The 23,820-nt window shown below is 38.7% G+C and overlaps 1 protein-coding gene across 3 annotated transcripts in view; it reads right to left on the bottom strand.

Annotated features, from left to right (window-relative positions):
- MRTFA (myocardin related transcription factor A) overlaps window positions 1–23,820 on the bottom strand; it is a 161,530-nt gene that overhangs the window by 105,266 nt on the left and 32,444 nt on the right. For 2 of the 3 annotated variants that reach the window (XM_059187057.1, XM_059187056.1), the window contains exon 2: window positions 16,357–16,618. In XM_059187057.1, the coding sequence (XP_059043040.1) occupies window positions 16,357–16,618 (262 nt within the window). Of the gene's footprint in view, window positions 1–16,356; window positions 16,619–23,820 lie in introns of those variants that run through there. The other variant, XM_059187060.1, reaches the window with a different exon arrangement.

Consider the following 23,820-nt stretch of genomic DNA (forward strand, 5'->3'; position numbering starts at 1 on the left):
AAAATTCCCGACAAGTGGTCCCCCATCTGTTAAGACAGTACTTTTAGAAAAACCTTACAAATACTGTTTTAATGGACAAGGAAATGAACTGAATGGTCAAAAACAATGAAATACCCACTGGCTACAAATGGGGAATGGTTCTTCCTCACTAGTAATCAAAGAAAGATGAATTGAAATGAAAATATTTCATTTATCACATTAGTGAAGTCTTATACGAATGAGATAGTCAATGCTAGTAAGTGAGCCAGGCACTCACACAGGGTTGACAGAAGTATAAATTGGCAGGCAGCTTGGAAGGGAACAGGACAAGGTATTTCCCAAGAACCTCAATTCTTCACCAGGCCTACAAAGGCCTGGGTGATCTGGCTCCTATCTCCCTACTCATTTTGCATCTCTTTCTCCCCTGTGCAGTGACATACTGGTATTCCTTAAGTTCTTTTATGCTGAGTATTCCCCAACAGTCCTTCCCTGTTGCCTGTCCCTTTTCCTACTTCCCGATCTCCCCCAGCTTTAACACAAGCTATTCCCTCTTTCCTTTGTTTGGACAACCACTACTTGTGCTTTGGCTGTTAGCTTAAATATCCCTTCCTCAGAGGCCCCAGCCAATTCTCCTCCCTTCCCCCACCTAAATTAGAACCATCTCTGTTATAATATCTTGTGCTCCCCCCACCAAAGCATTTATCAAAGTTTTTAAACTTTGAATTGACTTATAACTCTAATCTTTCACTAAATATAAATTCCATGACAATGTGAACTTTGTCTTATTCCTTACTGTCTTGCCAATACTTAAAATACAATGGTTCTCAATAGACACCAAATAAATTTTTCAACACTGAAATGGTGGAACTATTTAAGACAGTATTTCCACTTCTAAGGAAATAATCCAAAATGCAGAAAAAGGTTTTTAAAGGATTTTACTGAATACTAGCGTTACGTGTGAAAAATAGAAAATGATTCAAATGTCCAGTGAGGGGAAAAATTAAGTAAGTGATGGCACAGAATGTAATGTCATACACCCATTATAAAGGCTAATTTTAAAAACATTTCAATGACATCTGAAAAATCTCAAGGCTGTAATGCTAAATGAAAAAAGCATAGTATTAGTTCAGTTATTTTTAAAATGTGCATTTGGCAGAAGATGAGGTAAATAAGCTATAGGCTAACAGCTATTTACTCTGCAAGATGAGATCCATTCATTTTGTTTCTGTTTCACTGATTTTTTTTTTAAAGATTCACTTATTTATTTGAGAGAGAGAGAGAGAAAGAGAAAGTGCACATGAGCAGGAGAGGGGCAGAGGAAGAGAGAGAATCTCAAGCTGGCTCCACCCTGAGTGTGGAGCCGGACACAGGCTCCATTTCAGGACCCCAAGATCATGACCTGAGCCCAAACCAAGAGTCAGACACTTAATTGACTAAGCCGTCCAGGCGTCCCTCGGTTTCACTGTTTTAAGAGGGAGATTCTACCTGGTATCTGTTTTTCTCCAGGAACCTAGAAAAACCTTTGATGAATGCCTGAGAATGAGAAACTATTTCAAAGTGCTGAGATGAGGTTGAGAAATTCTCTAAATCACATTTCAAACAATCATTTAATGAATTGACATACTTAAGATTTGGGCATTTTCACATTAGCTGGGAGACCTACTCTAGAAAATCCCTGACAACCGGGCTTCCTGAGGAACATAAGTAACAAATCTCTTTCATTTCCCCATGAAAAAACTGTAATTTAGATCAGAAACAGCCCACTCAAAATTTTTACTTCTCTCAGCAGTTAATTAGTACCTCCTGGCAACACTGAAAACTGAAAGGATACAGTGCGTACCCTTACAGAGAAAGAATACATGCTCTGCCCTTTCTTCCACAGGCTATAACACTTATGGAGAACAAATGAGTACTTCCTCAGCTTTACACAAAGAAGGAGAAAAAGCCTATGAAGGGGGACCTAGTGTGTCCTTTCCACGGCAATTCTCTCCTTCTTACTTTCTATTCCACCCAGCGTGGCAGAAAACAAATACAAACTCTGTTATTCCTTTTAAAAAAGGGGGAGAAGGAATCAGCAACAGTGAGAAAATAAAAATGTTTCAAGGGTAACACAAAAGCATTAAAATATATGAAAGCTCTAAAAATAAATCTAACAAGAAGTATAAGATCAACATACAAAAAAATTATAAAACCTCATCAGGAGACCTCACAGAAAATCTAAATGAATGGAGAAATATATCATGTTCATAGTGTAATACTCCAAAAATATTAATTCTCCCCATATTGGTTTATAGAGCTAATGCAATAAATCCTAATCAAAATTCCAGTGATTTTAGAATTCATATGGAAATGCAAAGGGAAATGAATAAGCCAAGAAAGAAAAGATACTATTGGAAAAAGAATAATGTGAGAGGACTTACTTCTCTCATATAACAGGGCTTATTGCATAATTATCATAGTTAAGACTGTGAGGTCCTGGTGCAGGCACCAACACACAGACCAATGAGTTCACAAACAGTGAACTCAAAAACACACCCACACATGAGGTTAAGTCCTTGGTATACCAAAGAGGTAGCTTTGCTGATCAGTGGTTGAAGGAAGTGGGAGTATTTTCAATTAAGGAGAGCACATTTAGAAAAAAAAAAAAATTAAGGGGCACCTGGGTGGCTCAGTCAGTTAAATTCTTGGTTTCAGCTCAGGTCATGTTGGGGTCCTGGGATAAGCCCTGCATTGGCTCCATACTCAGGGTGGAATCTGCTTGAGAGTCTTTCCCTCACCCTTTCCTCCCCCTCTGCTCCTCCCCACCACCCCACTGGAATGCTCTCTTTCTCTCTTAAAAAAAAAAAAAAAAAAAACTGGGGCACCTGGGTGGCTCAGTGGGTTAAGCCGCTGCCTTCGGCTCAGGTCATGAGCCCAGGGTCCTGGGATCGAGCCCCGCATCAGGCTCTCTTCTCCTCGGGGAGTCTGCTTCCTCCTCTCTCCCTCTGCCTGCCTCTCTGCCTACTTGTGATCTCTGTCTCTCAAATAAATAAATAAAATAAAATAAAATTCTATTTCTAAAAAAAAAAAAAAAAAAAAACAACTAAAATCTTTTTTAAAAAATTAAGTTGGGCCTTATCTTAACCCCATACAACAAAATTAGAACACAAAACTTACCAGGAGATTCATAAATCAAATCAATTACATTAAATTAGAAATTCTTCATCAAAAGATACCATAACAAGAATAATAAAAACAAATCACAGAGTGGGAAAAGATACCTTTAACACATTTAAGCAGCAACATACGAAGAATGTCTATTAGTCAACAAGAAAAAGACAACAAAGATTTCACTAGACACTTCACAAAAGAAGAAATCCAAATGGCCAATAAATATCAGAAGAGATATTTAATCTCATTAGAAAACAGTAAAATGAAAATTAAGAACATATGATATTTATACAAATAGCAAGTAGTGAACACTAAAAATCTAACAAATCCAAATGCTGGCAAGAATATGAAGCAAAAGAACTTTCATATATTGCTGAAAGATATATAAACTGGGTACAACCACTATGGAAAACAGTTTAGTATTACCCAATACTTTTATATCACTAGACATATTACAGGAAATTCCATTCCTGTGTATGTATGCACATACTGAGGTACCAGGATAGCTGAAGAACATTCCGAGCAACACTGTAATAGCCTACACCTGGAAACAACCCAAATGTCCATCAGCAGATTAGATTTCTTAAAATTATGGAGTACTTTTCCACAGCTGCAGCCACTATACAGTAATGAAAATGGATGAGCTAAAACCATATATGTAAATGAACACCACATATGTTGAGCAAGAGAAGAATAGAGAACTCCATTCATATAAACTTCAACTAAACTATGTTGTTTAGAACTACAAAATTGGTAAAAGGAAAGATGGGGTTGTGTTCAGAGAGGAACATATAGGAGGCTTCTCTGGGGCTCACAGTGAGCTGTTGTTGAGTAGTGGTTACACAACTCTTTCCTTGCTTTATGGTTATTCTATAAACTATCCTATGATTTACATACTTTTCTCTATATATGTTATTATCTTTCCCCAAAAAAAGAAAAAATACTTGAATGGTAAAATATATGTCACCAATCTAATTTCAAGGTGTGTGATTAGTATAAGATTTTTCAGCTCCAAAGACATAATTTTGAATGTTCTATCCCATTGTTCTCTAAGTATGTTCGTATCTGTAGGATCATGCTTCAGAAATTAAGGTTCCTGTAAGTAAAGATACATGCAATTTTTTTGTGGGCATTATTTCAAGTCTTTATTTATTCAATCCTTGGTGAGTTGGAGAACAATGAGAATGAGACCTCCCTTCAAAGTGCAAAAATTCAAATCCTACAAATTTCTTATCAGCTTTAATATACAAGCAAGGATTCTTTGGCCAGAACACAAGAAGTGCAGGATAGCTGCCTATGGGATGCTTACGAAGGGGACAAGACAGCACAGTGGAAAGGTAAATCTCATCATTTTCAAAAAGGTTGGTTGGTAGTCAACCACTATCAATGTCCCAAAGAAATTATCCCCCATAAACAGGCCACTAGCCTCAAATTTAGTCTGTAGCACAAAATGGCCGAGGCAGGGGGCGGGGTGGATCACACTGATTAGCTCTGAGAAAAGCTACTGGTTTGTTCATTAAAGGAACAGGAGGGAATAGAGCAAAAACTGGTAACTGGTACAACTTACTCCTCTTTATACCTTTGAACATTTTTCTCAGTGTCTCCCTTACTATAGGCACTTTATAAGTATCTGCTGAATACTAATTCCCATAGTGGTCATGGCAGTACCACAGCAGAATTGTAGGAAGGTACAAATGACTGTATGAAATAAAATTTTAAAAGTCAAGGACAAAATAAAAGGTCAAGAATATAATCTCCCAGGGGCACCTGGGTGGCTCAGTGGGTTAAGCCTCTGCCTTCAGCTCAGGTCATGATCCCAGGGTCCCGGGATCGAGCCCTGCATCGGGCTCTCTGCTCAGCGGGGAGCCTGCTTCCTCCTCTCTCTCTCTCTCTCTGCCTGCCCCTCTGCCTACTTGTGATCTCTGTCTGTCAAATAAATAAATAAAATCTTTAAAAAAAAAAAAAAAAGAATATAATCTCCCAAATACGAGCTTTCTCTTAGAAACCTTTATGAACTTATCATCATTAATTTATCTTTTGTCTGCAGTGCCTTCTGAGTAACACATTCCAGCTAATTATTATTCACTGTGTCTTAAGTCTATGATTCCCAAACTTGAAGAGGCACATCTCTTAGGATATAAGGAAGTTCTCAACTTATAAATAGATTATATTTCAAAAGTCCATTTGTAATTTGATCATGTGGAACATGGAATGCACTTTCCAACAGAAGCCTTGAAATACGAATTCTGGCAAAATTCCCATGTTTGCCCACAAAAATCTGTAAGATAAGTGAAATGTAATATATTTGTAATAAGGAAAAGAAGCAAAAACGATCTCAGCTCCCAACCTAGAGGCTCTTGAAATAAGCCTTAAACAGACTCAGCCAGTTCTGAAACGAACTCATACTTAAAAAACCAGTAATATCAGATTAGTGTTAAGAGTGGATATGTAAGAATAGCCAAAGAGCACCATGCCATTAAAGGAAGAAGCAAAGTGAAACTTAAATTTCGCTTTGGATAAACTCATTTAACATAGGCCAGAACTCTTAGTTGCAGCCAATGGGATTAATCATTAAACAGGTACTTCCAGGCTTCTCCAAGTCCAGATTGGAGAGGATCCACAGATAGATCAATTTTACCTTTTTTTTTTTTTTTTTTTTAAAGCAGGCTCCAATATGGGGCTTGAACTCACAACCCTGAGATCAAGACCTGAATGAGACAAAATCCAGAGCTGTGTGTTTAACTCACTGATCCATCCATGCTCAATTTTACCTTTAAAAGTAACTGCTCAGCCTAGAAGATGACAGAGGAATAATCTTAAAAAATATATCTTGAAACTTCTCTACTAACTTTTTCCAATTAGGCCAATAAGGGCTGGGTTAATGAAAGGCTCCTCTTCTCATTAGGGCTCCAACTTCCTCTGTTTAGGAAACAGAGGCATCCGGACCTTCACTGCCTAATGCTTTGTAAAGACCCTTGCTAAACCACTGAATTTTCATATAAGATATGGTTCTAAATTATCATGTAGGAAAAGAAGAGAGAAAATTCCAGGTCAAGAAAAAAGGAAAGGTATTACCAGAATCTAAACATCTTTGGCAGGCCTTCTAAACAGTGAGTGAACTACATATCCAGAATAAATGAGACTTCATGGAAACACGTCATTAGAAAGTAAAGTTGTACTTAGATTAGATTACCATATACATATTTACAAAACTTTCGCTAACATCAATCCCATTAAACAGCCCAGAAGCTGGGGAAAAAAAAAAAAAAAAGATACGGTTCTAAATGAAATTGATCTGAGAAGAAAGAAATTTCTCACTCCATTCTTCCAATACACAGTATACCATCCATGAAAAAGCACCTAACTCTAGAATTTATTCTGGTCTAGAACTCTACACTTTCCAATTTCGCAATCTTCTCAAGGATTTTCCATTTCTATTCTTATCTTTACCTTCCTATAAACAGCCATGTAAAAAACACCTGGCGTAGAATATAGTAATGATCTCACTGGCACATACAGCAGTCTCTTACCCCTCTCTTGACAGGAAGAAGCACCATTAAGGTGCACAAGTAGAAGGCCCTGCAACTAGACACTGACAATATTGCCCCTGTCCAGACATTTAACTTGTGGCTGCAGGATGGAATAAAAAAGAAACTTGATCAATATTTCCTATTTTTTCCCTATAGTAAAAGAATCTTATTTTGGTAACTACTGATTTTTTGTTAAGCAATTAGTATTTCTGGTCACTGGCATACATTCTATCATGTAAGTTGTTTTGTAGTCATCAACCTTCTTATAGAGTATTTTCTTAAAAGATTTTATTTATTGGGGCGCCTGGGTGGTTCAGTGGGTTAAAGCCTCTGCCTTCAGCTCAGGTCATGATCCTAGGGTCCTGGGATCAAGCCCCGCATCGGGCTCTCTGCTTAGCAGGGAGTCTGCTTCCCTTCCTGCCTCTGCCTGCCTCTCTGCCTACTTGTGATCTCTCTCTGTCAAGTAAATAAATAAAATCTTAAAAAAAAAAAAAAAGATTTTATTTATTTATTTGACACAGAGAGACAGCAAGAGAGGGAATACAAGCAGGGGGAGTGGGAGAGGGAGAAGCAGGCTCCTTGCAAAGCCAAGAGCCCAATATAGTGCTTGATCCCAGGACCCTGGGATCATGACCTGAGCAGAAGGCAGACAATGAATGACAGAGCCACCCAGGGGTCCCTAGAGTATTTTTTTTTATTAAGCCCCTTTCCTCCCCTTCATTACTGTTCTAATTATCAGCTTCCCCCCCACTAGTTCTTTTCTAATGTTGAACACAATTCCACTTTCTTGGGTTTCTTTTCTCTTGCCAAAATGATAATTATGTATACAACGTTATATTTGTCAGTTTCACGTATCCATATTCCCTTCTAAGCATGATCACAGGTAATCAATTTGGGATCCCAGGCAGTTAGGAAACCATTCTAGCAACTGAAGTTGTATCAGACACAGCTCAAATTATAAGGGATATGCAATCCAGATGAGAAGTTTTCAACTGGTGCTTTTTCAAGAGTTTCCTGAGGAGCAAGAAGGATGACAAGTAAGTGCGGGTCTGGCTTCTCCATTCAGGTTTCTTCAACCAGAACAGCGGTTTTTACACAGTAGGATTATACTGAAAATTTCAAATTTGGGGTGTCTGAGTGGCTCAGTTGGTTGAGCATCCGACTCTTAATTTTGGCTCAGGTCATGATCTCAAGGTACTGAGATTGAGCCCCACATCAGGCTCCAAGATCATCGGGATGTCTGCTGGAGAAGCTCGCTCTCTCCCTCCCTCGGGCCCTCCCTCCACTTGCAGGCAAGCTCACTTTCTCAAATAAATCTTTTTTAAAAAAAGAAAATTTGAAATTTATAGGGATCAACTTAAAAAAATAGTTAAGACTTGTGATCTAAATGTTCTATCACTAATTAAGAGAATAAAAGAATTATTCCATAACATATTTCACCTATATAGGAATGGATTCTAAACCCTGAATTAAACTGGTTTGTCCCCCTCTGTCCAGCAACAGAGTCAATAATCACCTTCTTAACTGCTTAAATCTAAAAAAGAAAAAAAAATCAATGTTTCAGTGCATTAATAGTTTCAGTTTCACCATTTATTCATTTGTTCGTACATTCAACCAACATTCATCAAACTCTTATCACATTCTAAGACTGTGTTACTCAGAGTGTGGTCCTCCAGACCAACAGTACTGGCATCACCCGCATGCTGGTTAGAGACGTGGAACCTCAGGCCTCTCCCGGATTTACCCTGGAGTCTGCATTTAACGGGCACTCCAGCTGATTCATCAGCACACCAGAATTTCTGACTAGGCACTAACGATACCACAATAAGTAAAAACAGACATAATCCCTGTGTTCAGAAAGCTTCTCTTCTAGGCAAACACAGTAACAACTAGATATTACTCGTAGGGTAGTTTGGAAGAACACTGTCAGAACAAACCCTTAGCTCTCTCTGGCAGTGAGAAGAAGAATCCTGAAGGAAGCGGCACCTTCCCCTAATTCTTGACTACGTGGAAATGTCAGGAGGAGAAAGGTCATTCAGGGAAGGGGGAAAGAAAAAATAGGACATGAAGTGAAACTGAGATATGAAAGTCTCTCTCTCTTTGGGAAATCCCAAATCTTTTAGTGTGAGTGGGAAGAGATGAGAGATGAGGCAGAACTGGTTCTGAAGGAGCTGGTTTACCATCCTGAGGAGCATAATAAGCTTTACCCCAGAGAAAAGGGAACCATGAAGTGATTTCAACCTGGAGAGCAGGAACCTCATATATCATTTAGAAAAAATGGCCAAAGGGTCAAGATTAGAAACAAGGTGAGACCAGTTAAAAGGCCGTCATTGCAGTAATCCAAGAAAGGCATTATCAAGAGTCTGCACTAAGTGGCAGTAATAAAGATGGCAAGAAAAGAATGAATTCAGTAGATATGAACATTGCAGAATGTAAAAAAGGTGGTGACTGGTGGCTGGGAAGAAAGACAGAGTTAGCAGGTAGAAGGGCGATGGAAGAAAAAAATTACTTCCAAAATTAGCATGCTATCATCTTTCTGCGGGACAGTTTGGGAACAGTGACTTAAAGAAAGTAAAAACTTCACACTCAAACATGTTACTTTCACAACAAGAAAGGGAAAATGTTCTTTATGTCCATATCTTGTCACCCACTTCTGAGAGTTTGTTCTTCAGATACTTACACCAAAATTTATACACCAAGATGTTTCTTGCAGTATTATTTAGAATAGAAAAAAATAAAAACAATTAGGGGTCTCATAATAGGAGACTGGCTGTTATAGATACACAATTCAATACACAATTCAAATATGAAGCAGAGGAAATAATTTTTTTAAGACCACTGAATGATAAAGGAAAATCTCATGAAAATAAAATCACATGAAAGTAAGTTATACAATATATATTTGTGTAAGAATAAATAAATGAGCACACAAAAGCTGACAGAAAAATATGTTAACTGCTGCTATTGGCTCTCACTGAACTGTGTAACTAGGAGGGAACTTTCTGTTTCCTACATTTTATCTGATTATAAAACAAAACTCTTAAAAGTTTCCATTGAGGAGGAAAACAGAACAAAACAACCCCATATCTGAATGTCCAAGTGGAGGGAGGTGCCAACTCCTCCAACAGAGAACCCAGCAGGAACCGCAGGTAGATGAGGAGCCGGGCTCTGAGCACGGGGAGTCTGCGGAGCATAGGGGTCTGGAGCTTGGGGGCAAGACAAAACAGGCCTGGAGATGTAATAGAGGCATCGATCAACAGCATATGATGGTGGTTAGAGCCAAAGTTCTGGGGGGAATCATTCAAAATAAAAATACAGAGTAAGAAGTAAAAGAGCCCTAGAGCCCAACACTGGGGAATAACAAAATTTAAGAGGGGGTAGAGGAAGCTGGCAAAGGTCTGAGCAGAGAAGAGTGGCTATAAAAGCAGACTTGAAAAGTCAAGAAGAGTGATGTCACTGATGTCAGTGGAGGTAAAGCTGCAGGTCAGAGGGAACGGCCAGTCAGGTCAAATGCTACACGGAGGTCAAAGAGGATTAGGAGCGCCTATGTGATCTAGAAGAACACTGATGACTTCGGCGTTGGCAGCTTCTGAAGAGAGAGATAGGGACAGAAGCCAGAACAGTGAAGTCTCTAGAATGTGGGAAAGCAGAGAAAGGGATATAAACTGCTCTTTCAGGATCTTGGGAAGGTTAGAGAGTTGTTCAAAATGGGGGAGGGGGGTTACCTCAATTGATTTATCTGCCGAAGAGTTGAGAGAGAAAGGCCGAGATGCACCAACACCTCTGCCCCGACAGCAACAGCTGCTCTTGACTCCCCTGAGACCACCACAGCTGTCAGCATCAATTTCCTCCACTTCCTGCCCAAGATTTTAGCGGTTTGCCGTTTGCTGTCTGTCATCACCTTCACTGCCATTGCTCCTATTCCAGAGCAATCGTGGACACTACCCCCGCTCCAGGCAGAGCCAATACCTTTGAACCCCATCCTCTCACCTCCTCGCCTATCCTTCCTCCTTTTCTGTCTTCAGCTTTCCCTCCGGACTAACTCTTTCCCCTTAGTGTATAAATAAGCTGAAATCTCTGCCACCTTGGGGGAGAAAAACAGAATTTAGAAGTGGGAAAAACGGGGCACCTGGGTGGCTCAGTGGGTTAAGCCTCTGCCTTCGCCTCAGGTCATGATCTCAGAGTTCTGGGATCGAGCCCCGCACCGGTCTCTCTGCTCCTCGGAGAGCCTGCTTCCCCCTCTCTCTGCCTACTTGTGATCTCTCTCTCTCTGTCAAATAAATGAATAAAATAAAATCTTAAAAAAAAAAAAAAAAAGAAATGGGAAAAGAAAACCAAAAAAATGCTTGAGTGTCCATTATTTCCCAAAATAAAAACTTTGAGTTTCTGTTACACTGCCCGCTATGGATGTAAAAACAGAATTCTTGCCTCTAGTGGAACAAACAAGTAAACCATTCATCTATTCATTTGACAAATATTTATTCGTTGCCCACTAGCCTCCTGAAACATACTATCAAAGGCAGGGGAATATAGACAATAAACATAGACACACATATACAAACATACACACACATCATAATAATAAGTGCTTGGAAAAAAACAGAGAACAGAGAGTAATGGGAGGTGCCATTTTAGGTAAGACAGGTAGGAAGGCTTCCCTAAGGAAATGACATTTGTGCAGGAACTTCGGTAAATGCACAGCAAGTACCAAGGCTCTGGGACAGGAACATACTTGATGTGTTCAAGAAAGTCAATGTGGCAAAAGCAGAGTAGAGCAAGGGGACAGAAGTAAGAAAAAAACAGGTCAGAGAGGATACCAGGCCCACGTCATTAAAACTATGATACTGGGGCGCCTGGGTGGCTCAGTTGGTTGAGAGGCTGGCTCTTGATTTCAGCTCGGATCGTGATCTCAAGGTTGCGACATCAAGTCCTACGTCAGGCTCCGCACTCAGCAGGGTAGTCTGCTTAAGGATTCTCTCCCCCTTCCTCACAGCCCCCCCTCCCCCACTCATGGGTACACAATCTCACCTTCTCTCTAAAATAGACAGACATATCTTTGGAATAAAAGCAAAAAACAAAAAACCTGATTTCATCATAACCCTCACAGAAAGACACTGAGGATTGTGACAAGCATAAGAGGGTCTGATTTCAGTTTCCAAAGGCTCACTTGTGTTGCTGACAAGAGAATTCCAATTATAATATAGTGATGAAGTATACCGATAAACAGTAATCTGTCAAATCGAAAGAAGGACACCAAACACTGACTGAGTTAGGATGGGCTTCTCAAAGGCAGTGATGCCCAAACAGAATACTGAAGGACAGGTAAGAGCTGACAAGAAGAGCAGGGACAGAATGGTAACTCAAATAGAAGGCACAAATGTAGAAAAGTCAAGGGAGTTTTTAAAAAGTTTAGTATTTCAATCCCCAGCATCAAACAGTCAGAAAATATTTTATAAAAATATACCACTGATAATGTCTACCCCCCAAAGAAGACACCTGGGAATAAACCTAATAAAATATTTGCATGATCTTTATGGAGGAAATTGCAAAGTTCTGTGAAAAGACATCAAAGAAGACCTAATTAACTGGAGAGAGAAAACTAACGGACAGATAAAACTAGTACCCAATACGTAAAATGTGTGTTCTCCCAACTAACCTACAAATGATATGTTCCAATCAAAATCCCAAGAAGTACACCAAAAGACACACAAGAATTTTATAGCAGCATGATTTGTAATAGCCCCAAACTAAAAAAACCCAAATACCTACCAAAAGTAAAATAGACAAATTCCACTATAATCATAAAACAAATGAATTATATTCCAATGAAAACAAACTAGAGCCACACACAATTTAACACAAATGAATTTTAAAACAAAGTAAGCCAGGGATGCCTGGGTGGGTCACTGGGTTAAAGCCTCTGCCTTCAGCTAAGGTCATGATCTCAGAGTCCTGGGATCGAGCCCCACAGAGGCTCCCATGGAGCAGAGAGCCTGCTTCCCCATCCCGTCTCTCTCTGCCTGCCTCTCTGCCTACTTGTGAACTCTGTCTGTCAAATAAAATAAATAAATAAACTGTTTAAAAAAAAAAAAAGCCAGAAACAGAACATATATAGCATGATTCCATTTACATGAAGTTTAGAAACTAGCAAAACTAATTCATGGTGTTGTAAGTCAGGATGGTAGTTTGCTTTGGGCAAAAAGAGGGAATATTTTGAGATTTTGGAATGCTGGAAATATTTCCTCACAAAGCAGCAATTATACGCAGTATTCACTCTGTGACAATTCAACAACCAGGACACTTACAATTTGTGAGGTATTCTAAACTAATGTTATATACTTCAATAAAATTATAAACAAAAATAAAATAAAATAAATAATAATAAATAAATGCAATATAAATAAATAATAAATATTTAATTTATAAATATATATACATAAATATATAATCAATAAATGTAATAAATAAAATATAAATAATAAATAAATAATAAAAATAAAACAGCTAGTATCTGTAATTTCCTTGGAAATGCATCAAAAAAACACAATGGATTGATAGAGGGATGAATAGACATGTGACAAAGCAAGTATAACAAAATGTTAATGGCAGAATTTAAGAGGCGGACATAAAGATCATCATTGTAAAACTCTATCATTTATTTTGAAACTTTTCATAATAAAATGTTGGAGGAAAAAAAAGTCCCAATGAGGTTTCTGGTTTTGTTTTATTTTTGCGTAACTCCACAAGCTGGTTCTAAAGTTATGAAAAATTAAAAAGGGCAAGAACAGTCAAGACAACTCTGGAGACAGAAAAGGCAAGAAAAAGACTGTCCTAACAAATAACAAAACTAATCATTAAGCAGTAGTAACTAAGATGACTAGTTACTAGTAGTAACACAGATGAACAGAGACCAGTGAAACCAGAACAGAGGACATAAAAACGAACTCATGCACACTGAGAAACAGATAAAGCCAACACTAAAGATCAATACAGTCGGGCGCCTGGGTGGCTCAGTTGGCTGAGCCCCTGCCTTCAGCTCAGGTCATGGTCCCGCAGTCCTGGGATCCAGTCCCATATTGGGTTTCCCCTACTCCACAGGGAGCCTGCTTCTCCCTCTCCCTGCTACACCCCCTGCTTGTGCTCTCTCTGTCAAATAAATAAAAAAAATATATATTTTTTAAAGATTTTATTTATTTGTCAGAGAGACGGAGAAAGTACAGGCAGGCAGAGTGGCAGGCAGAGGCAGAGGGAGATGCAGGCTCCCCGAGGAGCAAGGAGCCCAATGCGGGACTCTATCCCAGGACGCTGGGATCATGACCTGAGCCGAAGGCAGCCACTTAACCGACTGAGCCACCCAGGCGTCCCCAAATAAATAAAATCTTAAAAAAAAAATCACTACAGAAAAGTAAGACTTTTTTTTTTTAAAGATTTTATTTATTTATTTGACAGACAGAGATCACAAGTAGGCAGAGAGGCAGAGAGAGAGAGAGGGGAAAGCAGGCTCCCTGCCGAGCAGTGAGCCCAATGCGGGGCTCGATCCCAGAACCCTGGGACCATGACCTCAGGCAAAGGCAGAGGCTTTAACCCACTGAGCCACCCAGGCGCCCCAAAAAGTAAGACTTTTTGATAAATAATGATTCATAGATTAGATGACATGCACTTACAGAATACTTTTAATAACTCACAGGAAAATAAAAATTGAACAAACACAAGTTACAGAAGAATACACATAATTCTCTCTCTCCAATAAATATTTATTGGAGAAATAATAAATCAATATTTAAATATAAACCAATATTTAAATATATTTAAATATAAATCAATATTTAAATATATTTAAATATAAATCAATATTTAAATATAAATAAATATTTAAAGGATAAATAATATTTTACAATTATTAGGAATATATTCATAAATTTAAAAAATACAGAAATACTTGGCAATAAAATATCAAATTTATTTGATATTTATTTATTTATTTTATATTTAAATATAAATCAATATTTAAAGGAGAAATAATATTTTACAATTATTAGGAATATATTCATATGTTAAAAAATACAGAAATACTTGGCAATAAAATATCAAATTCAGGGCAGTAGTTACCCCGGGAATGAAGATCCATGGAGAACAGTGCATAAGCCAGATGGCCTGTGCGTATATAAATATTTGTTGTATTACTATTCCCATCTTTTCTGAAATCTTGTTTTTATAACAAATTACAGTTTTTTTAATTAACAAAAGTTTGAAGAAAGAGAAAGAGTGCATTCTTTTAGGGGCACTTGGGAGGCTCAGTGGGTTAAGCCTCTGCCTGTGGCTCAGGTCATGATCTCAGGGTCCTGGGATCAGGCCCTGCGTTGGGCTCTCTGCTCAGCGGGGAGCCTGCCTCCCCTTCTCTCTCTGCCTGCCTTGTGATTTCTGTCAAATAAATAAATAAAATTTAAAAAAAAAAGACAATTCTTTTAAACAGTACTAAAAAGCAAAAACTGGGGCACGTGTGTGGCAAAGTTGGTTAAATGTCCAACTCTTGGTTTTAATTCTAGTTATGATCTCAGGGTCGTAGGACTGAGCCCCACGCAGAGCTCCACACGCTCAGCTTGGAGTCTGCTTGAAATTCTCTCTCTCCCTCTTCCTCTGTGCCACCCCTGCCATGCTCACATGTTCCCTCTCTCTCAAAATAAATAAATCTTAAAAAATTAAAAATAAAATAAAATAAAAAGCAAAAACTACGGGTGCCTAGGTGGCTCAGTCGGTTAAGCATCCGACTTAATTTCAGCTCAGGTCATGATCTCAGGGTTGTGAGACCAAGCCCTGAATTGCCAGACTCAGTGTTCAGTGCTGCATCTTCTTAAGATTCTCTCTCTCTCCCTCTGCCCCTCCCCCTACTCACACATAAGGATGTGCGCGCTCTCTCTCTAATAAGTAAATAACTTTTTTTTTTTTTAATTTAAAAACCAGGGCGCCTGGGTGGCTCAGTGGGTTAAGCCGCTGCCTTCGGCTCAGGTCATGATCTCAGGGTCCTGGGATCGAGTCCCGCATCGGGCTCTCTGCTCAGCGGGGAGCCTGCTTCCTCCTCTCTCTCTCTCTGCCTGCCTCTCTGCCTACTTGTAATCTCTCTCTGTCAAATAAATAAATAAAATCTTTAAAAAAATAAAAAATAAAAAAAATAAAAAATAAAAAAAAATAAATTTAAAAACCAAAAACTAGGAATGGGGAAATGAAAAGAGAAGCTAATGAAACAGAAAGAGACCAGACCCTGCAAACCTTGTAAAACATGGCTTTTGTTTTTACCCCCCAGAGCAGTCACTGAAAACTATTAAGCTAGGGAGGTCTAAAAGATTACTCTGACAAGGTATAGGATAATTTTCCTAATGACAAAGGCTTATTTATCATTTAACTTCTAATATTAGTATAGTTTATGATAGGAATGTTCAATAAATATTTGCTGAATTAATGAATTTATGAAAGGGGTTGGGAGGGAGAAGCAGAGAAGTAGAAAGACAACTCAGAAAGCAGTTGTAATAACCCAGGCAGGAAATGCTGGGCTTATAATGATCACCTAAACTTACTATTTCTCTATTCCATAAGAATAGTAAGAGTAAAGAAACTTTCAAGGACGTGAAATAAAGTAATGATCACGCACATGAAGACCTTGGTTCGAATTAGGCAATGCAAGAATTCCATATGTACTCACCATTCTTGCGCTCACTGAGTGGAGGCAAATTGGGATTCCTGCCAGGGTGGAGGCCTAGGGTCAGCTCGGGCTGCAAGGAGAGCTCCTGCAGTTCATTGGCAACAGCTTCACTCTGGGGGCTGGGGGCCGCAGACAGGGACACCAGCACTGCTTCATCATCGTTTTCGCCAGCCCCTCCTCCGTCCAGCCCGTTCACAGCAATGACGGAAGGGGGCAGGCACACTACACTGGAGAAATCCACTTTGGCTTTTGTGACGGCAATCTGGAAACGGAAGGGCAGACAAAAGTTGAGATGTCACTGTGAGGCGACAGACTATTCCACCGGACATATGCTGAATACTATTCTAAATTGTACTACTGGCAAGCTACCACTGATCTTAAGCATTTTCTCTCAAGTCAGAATCATTTTTAAATTAATGTTTACTGGGGTACCTGGGTGGTACAGTCAGTTAAGCATCTGAAAATTGATTTTAGCTCAGGTCATGATCTCAGAGTCGATCATAGGGTCGTGAAATCAAGGTCCGCAATGGGCTCTGCACTCAGCGGGAAGCCTACTGCAGATTCTCTCTCCCTCTCCTGTCCCTCCTGTTTGTGCTCTCTCGGTCTCTCTCTCTAAAATAAATAAAATCTTTTTTAAATTAAGTAATTGATATTTACTATGCTCACAGAGTGCATGTGATTTCAAGTCTGATGCTGTCCCCAACTATATTTCTCAGGAGGACAATATACAAATGAAATAAAAGCAGCACACACAACCTCTAATGGGATAAAAGGAAACAGTGGCCAAGCAGAAATAGTTACGGAATAGATGTTATCCTCCAACTACCAAGGGGAAGTACCTTGAGAAATAATCCTTTTAATGAGTATCCAAAAGGTATTAAAGTCTTATAGTGTACCAACATTATCTAGGGGAGAAAATTTCTTTAAGAAAACAATCCCCGGGGTGACTGGTTGGCTTAGATGGTACAGCAAATGATCTTGGGGTTGTGAGTTCAAGCCCCACACTGAGTGTATAGCTTATTTGGAAGAAACAAACAATGTCCAAGCCATTAGATTTCATAAAAAAATATAGAGATGTATGTTTGATGATAAATATTTGTCCAAATATTCTAACTTACATGAATATTTAATCATAATATCCAGAAATGTGTTATTAAACAGCTGGCAATGTAAGAATGAGATCTTTAAAAATGATATAGAATACATTATAACATGAAAGTCTTTTCTTTTTTCTTTTTTTTATTTATTTGTTTGGCAGACAGAGATCACAAACAGGTAGAGAGGGGGGGGAAGCAGGCTCCCCGCTGAGCAGAGAACCCAATGCAGGGCTCAATCCCAGGACCCTGAGATCATGACCTGAGCCGAAGGCCGAGGCTTTAACCCATTGAGCCACCCAGGTGCCCCGAAAGTCTTTTCAATAGCATCTTTTCATTAAACCATAGCATGGACTAATGGTTAAGTGAATTAGGAACTTAATTCATTCACTGAATCCTACTATGCAGTTAAGAAAAAATTTTATAAAGCATTTAAAGTGTGGAAAATGCTGACTAATATGTAGGAAAAGATATGAAAATGCATACTCACATATAAAAATATCATCCAGAGGAAAAAGAGATAATAGGGAAACACAACAAAAACACAAAATGGGTCTTAACTGGACTATGAACAATTTTCTTTCTTTTTTACTTTCTTTCATTTCCAAATTTTCACTAAAACACATATATATTGTTTGTATATTGAAAAAGCTATAGTTCTTTTTTTTTTTTTTAAGATTTTATTTATTTATTTGTCAGAGAGAGAGAGAGCACAAGCCTGGGGGAGGAGCAGAGGGAAAGGCAGAAGCAGGCTCCCCACCAAGCAAGGATTGGACCCCAGAACCCAGGATCATGACCTGAGCTGAAGGAAGACGCTTAACTGCCTGAGCAACCCAGGCATCCCAAAAACCTATAGTTCTTCATCTAGAAAAAGGACCTAGGAGTTCCCTGCAGACTTCAGTGAACACTTTAATTTGGAGATGAGGAAACCAATAAAATACTAGAAAACTATGAAATGAAGAAAGGCATTAAAAACTAAAACTAAAAAATAGGGGCACCTGGGTGGCTCAGTGGGTTAAGCCTTTGCTTTTGGCTCAGGTCATGGTCTCAGGGTCCTGGGATCAAGCCCCGCATTGGGCTCTCTGCTCAGCAGGGAGCCTGCTTCCCTTTCTCTCTCTCTCTGCCTGCTTCTCTACCTACTTGTGATCTCTGTCTGTCAAATAAATAAAATCTTAAAAAAAAAACTAAAAAATAAAAAGACCATCACATCCTATCTTCATATAAGGCTACAGTGTGCCCAAACATGGCCGTAGTTCTGACTGATACACCTCATAAGTATAAGATAAACTGGAAAAGATCCAGATTACAGCAATGAAGATGGGGGACTGACATTAAGAAGAGTGAAGATATTGAGAAGGACTCTACTCCAAAAAGGCTGGAAGAAGACGAATGAGGCAAGTTCAAGAGAAAAAATATTAGGGATTCAATACCAGGAACTTAATATTCTAAGCAGTAGAGGGGGCAAACAATGGAAAATGGGTTTTTTTAGGGTTTGAACAATTTTAGGAATTACAAAACAGCAAATGTCTACGCAAATTCAGAATCTAATCTTCAAAGAATTTTTTCCCATCTTGCCTGTGACTTAACCATTTAAGCTGTGTCTCTGTGTGCACTAGGGGAAAAACTGTTATACGTGATTAGTCCATCTGGCTCAGTACTCTTTGCAAAAGACTCTGAAAGAGCATGCCTGCTTTCCTTAACAGCAGACTTTTTTGACTTAAAGTGATACGCAAGGATCCTTTGAGACCCAAACTCCTTAGGACTGCGGGCCTCAGGCCTCAATACCCTTCTCGCCCTGATACACACGCACATGTGCTCACCCATGCATACACACGCACATGGATGATGTCATTGAGACGTGTTCTTTTTTTTTTCTTTTTTTTGGTAGATTATTTATTTATTTATTTATTTGACAGACAGAGATCACAAGTAGGCAGAGAGGCAGGCAGAGAGAGAAAGGGAAGCAGGCTCCTGCTGAGCAGAGAGCCCAATGCGGGGCTCGATCCCAGGACCCTGGGATCACGACCTGAGCTAAAGGCAGAGGCTTTAACCCACTGAGCCACCCAGATGCCATGAGACGTGTGTTCTTTTAAAAAACAAGAACTCATAAGTGAGTCCTAAACTAAAGTAGGACAGTATCAAACCTTCAGCCCTAAGACAGAGGAAAAGGAGGTTCATATACAGTAACAGGGTTTGTATAAACAATTGGTAATATACAACACGTTTTAGCCATAAGGAAAGAAGGAAATCCTGCCATTTGCAACAACATGGATGAACCTCAAAGGCATTATGCTAAGTGAAGTAAGTCAGACAGAAGAAGACAACGTATGATCTCGCTTAAAATTTATGGTTACAAGGCAGAGGGTGGTGGGAAAACTGGATGAAGGTGGTCAAAAGTACAAACTTCCAATGAAAGAAGTACTAGAGATGTAGTATACAACATGACGACTACAGTTAACACTGCTGTATGGTGTACCCGACAGTTGTTGAGAGTAAATCCTAAAAGTTCTCATCACAATGAGAATGTTTTTGTATCTATATGAGATGATGGATGTTAAAACCAAACTTATGGTTGTAACCATTCCACAGTATATGTAAGTCACTTTAAACTTACACCTTCTTTAGCAAGTGATGTATTTTTTTACGGTACACTTTAAACTTACACAGTGCTGCATGTCAATTCTATCTCAATAAAACTGGGGAAAATTATGAAATTATTCCTCATTAAGAGTTCATACCTCTCATTAGAAAACTGAGAAATTTAGCGGAAATGGTAACAACTGTGTATGACAGACCTTATAAAACAGTATTTGCATATTAACTAGCACTCAATAAATACTTGCTGGAGGCACCTGGCTGGCTCAGTAGGTAGAGCATGCAACTCTTAATCTTGGGGTCATGAGTTCAAGTCCCATGTTATGGACAGAGTTCACTTAAAAAAATTATAAACTACCTTAAAAAATAATATATATATGCATTAATACATACATACAAACATACTTGTCTGAACAAAGACAGAAGCAAATGAAAGATACCTAAAGATAATCTGGGGACCAAGACAGGGAGGTCTTGAGGAAAATCTGAATGGTATAAGGAAGAATGCACGAAAGATACGAAACATTAAAAATAATGCTTGGAACTCAAGGGCAGGAACTCCTGTTAAATTTCTGGGCTAGAATCATAGTTTCATATAAAAAGTTCTTCACCAAAGAGCAAAACCCCATGATTTCAGACTTAACTAATATCTGGGGCACTATAACTTGAGAACGAAGCAAAATTTTACACTTCTTTTTGGGAAGGGATGATAGAATAAAAGAGTGCCAGCAGTTTTAAGAGAAAAACTGGGGCACATGGGTGGCTCAGTCATTAAGCGTCTGCCTTCAGCCTGAGTCATGATCCCGGGGTCCTGGGACTGAGCCCCGCTTCAGACTCCCTGCTCAGCGGGAAGCCTTCTTCTCCCTCCCCCGCTGCTCCTCCCCCTACTCATGCTCTCTCTCTCTCTAATAAATAAATAAAATCTTAAAAAAAAAAAACACCTTCTTTAGCAAGTGATGTATTTTTTTAAAAAGATGAACTAAAATACTGCTTCATTATGTATAATTCTTCCCTTGATTACAAAGGAAATGAAGATATTGAATGCTATTACATACATAAGTATTTTTTATTTCAGATGAGTTATCAGTTCATTAAAAAAGGTCTGATACTAGTACTTACTGGATATAGAGTCTCAGTCCTTTGCAAGATAAAGTTTTTTTTTTTTTAAGATTATTTATTTATTTATTTGACAGAGAGAGAGATCACAAGTAGGCAGAGAGGCAGGCAGAGAGAGAGAGAGAGAGAGGAGGAAGCAGGCTCCCTGCTGAGCAGAGAGCCCGATGCCGGACTCTATCCCAGAACCCTGAGATCAAGACCCGAGCCAAAGGCAGCGGCTTAACCCACTGAGCCACCCAGGCACCCTGCAAGATAAAGTTCTAAAGATCTGTTGTACAACAATGTGAATTTATGTAACACTACTGAGCAGTACACTTAAAAATGGGTAAGATGGTACATTTAATGTTATATGTATTTTACCACAATTATTTCAAAATGGTCTGTCAAGATCTCTCCTAAAAAAGTAATTTACTAGGCTAATTAATATTATTCACTGAGCTTGAAAGAATAAAACATCTATTCTTTAATTTAGGTCTCACTAATTCAGAACAACCTTCCTCCTATTACTTTGGATTAGATGATGATGATTGCTGACATTCAGAGATTCAATATTTATGCATATTACTACTCAAGGGACAATAAAGATCTATCAGAGAATACCAAGCTTTTTTTAAAATGAAGCCTGAATTTAAACTGCATCAGTCTGTAATTCGGGCATGCACTTAATGCACATAACCAGTACTTGCAGAAAATATTTTAAAAAATTGAAGTGTGGAAAATGGCCCCCTAAAAAAGTCAACCCAGGTCTAGTGTTAGGCATGAAGGGAAAAACTGAGCTTATAAAGTAATTTTCTTAGAATACATACATTTTTAGGGACGCCTGCATGGCTCAGTCGGTTAAGCGTCTGCCTTCAGCTCAGGCCATATCCCAGGGTCCTGGGATTGAGCCCACATCAGGCTCCTTGCTCCATAGGGAGTCCATTTCTCCCTCTCCTTCTACCCCTCTCCCTGCTCCTGTTCTCGTTCTCAAATAAATAAATCTTAAAATACTTATTTATTTATTTTATTTCACAGATTAAAGAAAGGCATGTCAAATTCTGTAGTGATGCAGTTATGTTTGTGCCTGTCAATGTCTGGAATGAAAGAAAAAGCAATCCGAAAAACCACTTTATTGAGAAAATCTGAAAAACTGCTTTATTCCATTCAGAATTTATTTTAATAGCTTAGTAACTGATGAAGTTCCATATTTATGGAATCATTAAGGGCTTGGAGATCACTTTAAATTTTCATACATATATTTCACCACATAGTTTTATTGGGTAAGTTATTACATGCTATGGTAGTATCTACTAATGTTTTCAGTAATTACTATTTCAATGATTTCAAAAGCTTCAGGATATATACTTTTTTTTTTTAAAGATTTTATTTATTTATTTGACAGACAGAGATCACAAGTAGGCAGAGAGGCAGGCAGAGAGAGAGGAAGGCAGAGAGAGAGGAGGAAGCAGGCTCCCCGAGAAGCAGAGAGCCCGATGTAGGGCTCAATCCCAGGACTCCGGGATCATGACCTGAGCTGAAGGCAGAAGCTTCAACCCACTGAGCTACCCAGGTGCCCCCAGGATATATACTTTTTAAATACCATTATTAAACTGCATTACAACAAAATTCTTCCATAAAATCATGGGCCACAGGATGGGGAGGTAGGTGAAACAAGAGTGGCAATGCTGGTAGCCGCTGAGGCAGAGTACTGACTAGGTACATGGGGACTTATTAAACTATCATTTTCTCTGCATTTATGTATGCTTGACAACATGCTTATAATGCTTAAAAAAAAAAAATAAGGTTATTGCATAGAACAAAGTGAAGACCTGGTAAGACATAAAGCAACATGTCCTCAATCTTGACCTTAGAAAATAAGCCAAAAAGTCAAAATCAAGCACTGACAAAAGAAAAGAATATTTAGCATAAAATATATACATATATAGAAGATTTATTTCTCTAGCAAACATATTACTTCTACTCATTTTTAAACAGCACACAGAGGAAAGTCCTAGTAAACTCTGACCATCTAGACACAATATCCAAAAGTGTGGAGGTACAGTCACTATGGATTAAAATATCTCCTCTACCAATTCCTAAATACTCCTAAAATTTTATTTACTGTATAACCTGCAAGAAAAAGAATCTAAAAGCATAATATTTATCTTAGACTATACGTATTATATTATTTAGGAAAATGTAAAAGTTGTATCTCACACAAAATACTTTCTGAAATGTCTCAGAGGAAAAGTAATTAAAATGACCAAAAGGACGGGGTGCCTGGGTTAAAGCTTCTGCCTTTGGCTCAGGTCATGATCCCGGGGTCCTGGGATCGAGCCCCACATGGGCTCTCTGCTCAGCAGGGAGCCTGCTTCCTCCTCTCTCTGCCTGCCTCTCTGCCTACTTGTGATCCCTGTCTGTCAAATAAAGAAATTTAAAAAATAATAATAATAATAATAACCAAAAGGAAAAAAATCCGCGCCATGTTTTGGTGTTGTAAATTTATAATTCCACTCAGTTCGAGATCAAACTTTCTTTTACATCATAGGATCACCAACTCCAATTTCTTGGCTGCTGACTCGCATACGATCAGTAGCAGACAGAACAAAAACAACATGGGGGCAGGGTCATCTCCCACAACCCATCTGTTTCACTCTCTTGCTGGCCTGATGCCGCCTCA

The sequence above is a fragment of the Mustela lutreola genome, chromosome 8 (assembly GCF_030435805.1).
Source record: "Mustela lutreola isolate mMusLut2 chromosome 8, mMusLut2.pri, whole genome shotgun sequence".
NCBI lineage: Eukaryota > Metazoa > Chordata > Mammalia > Carnivora > Mustelidae > Mustela > Mustela lutreola.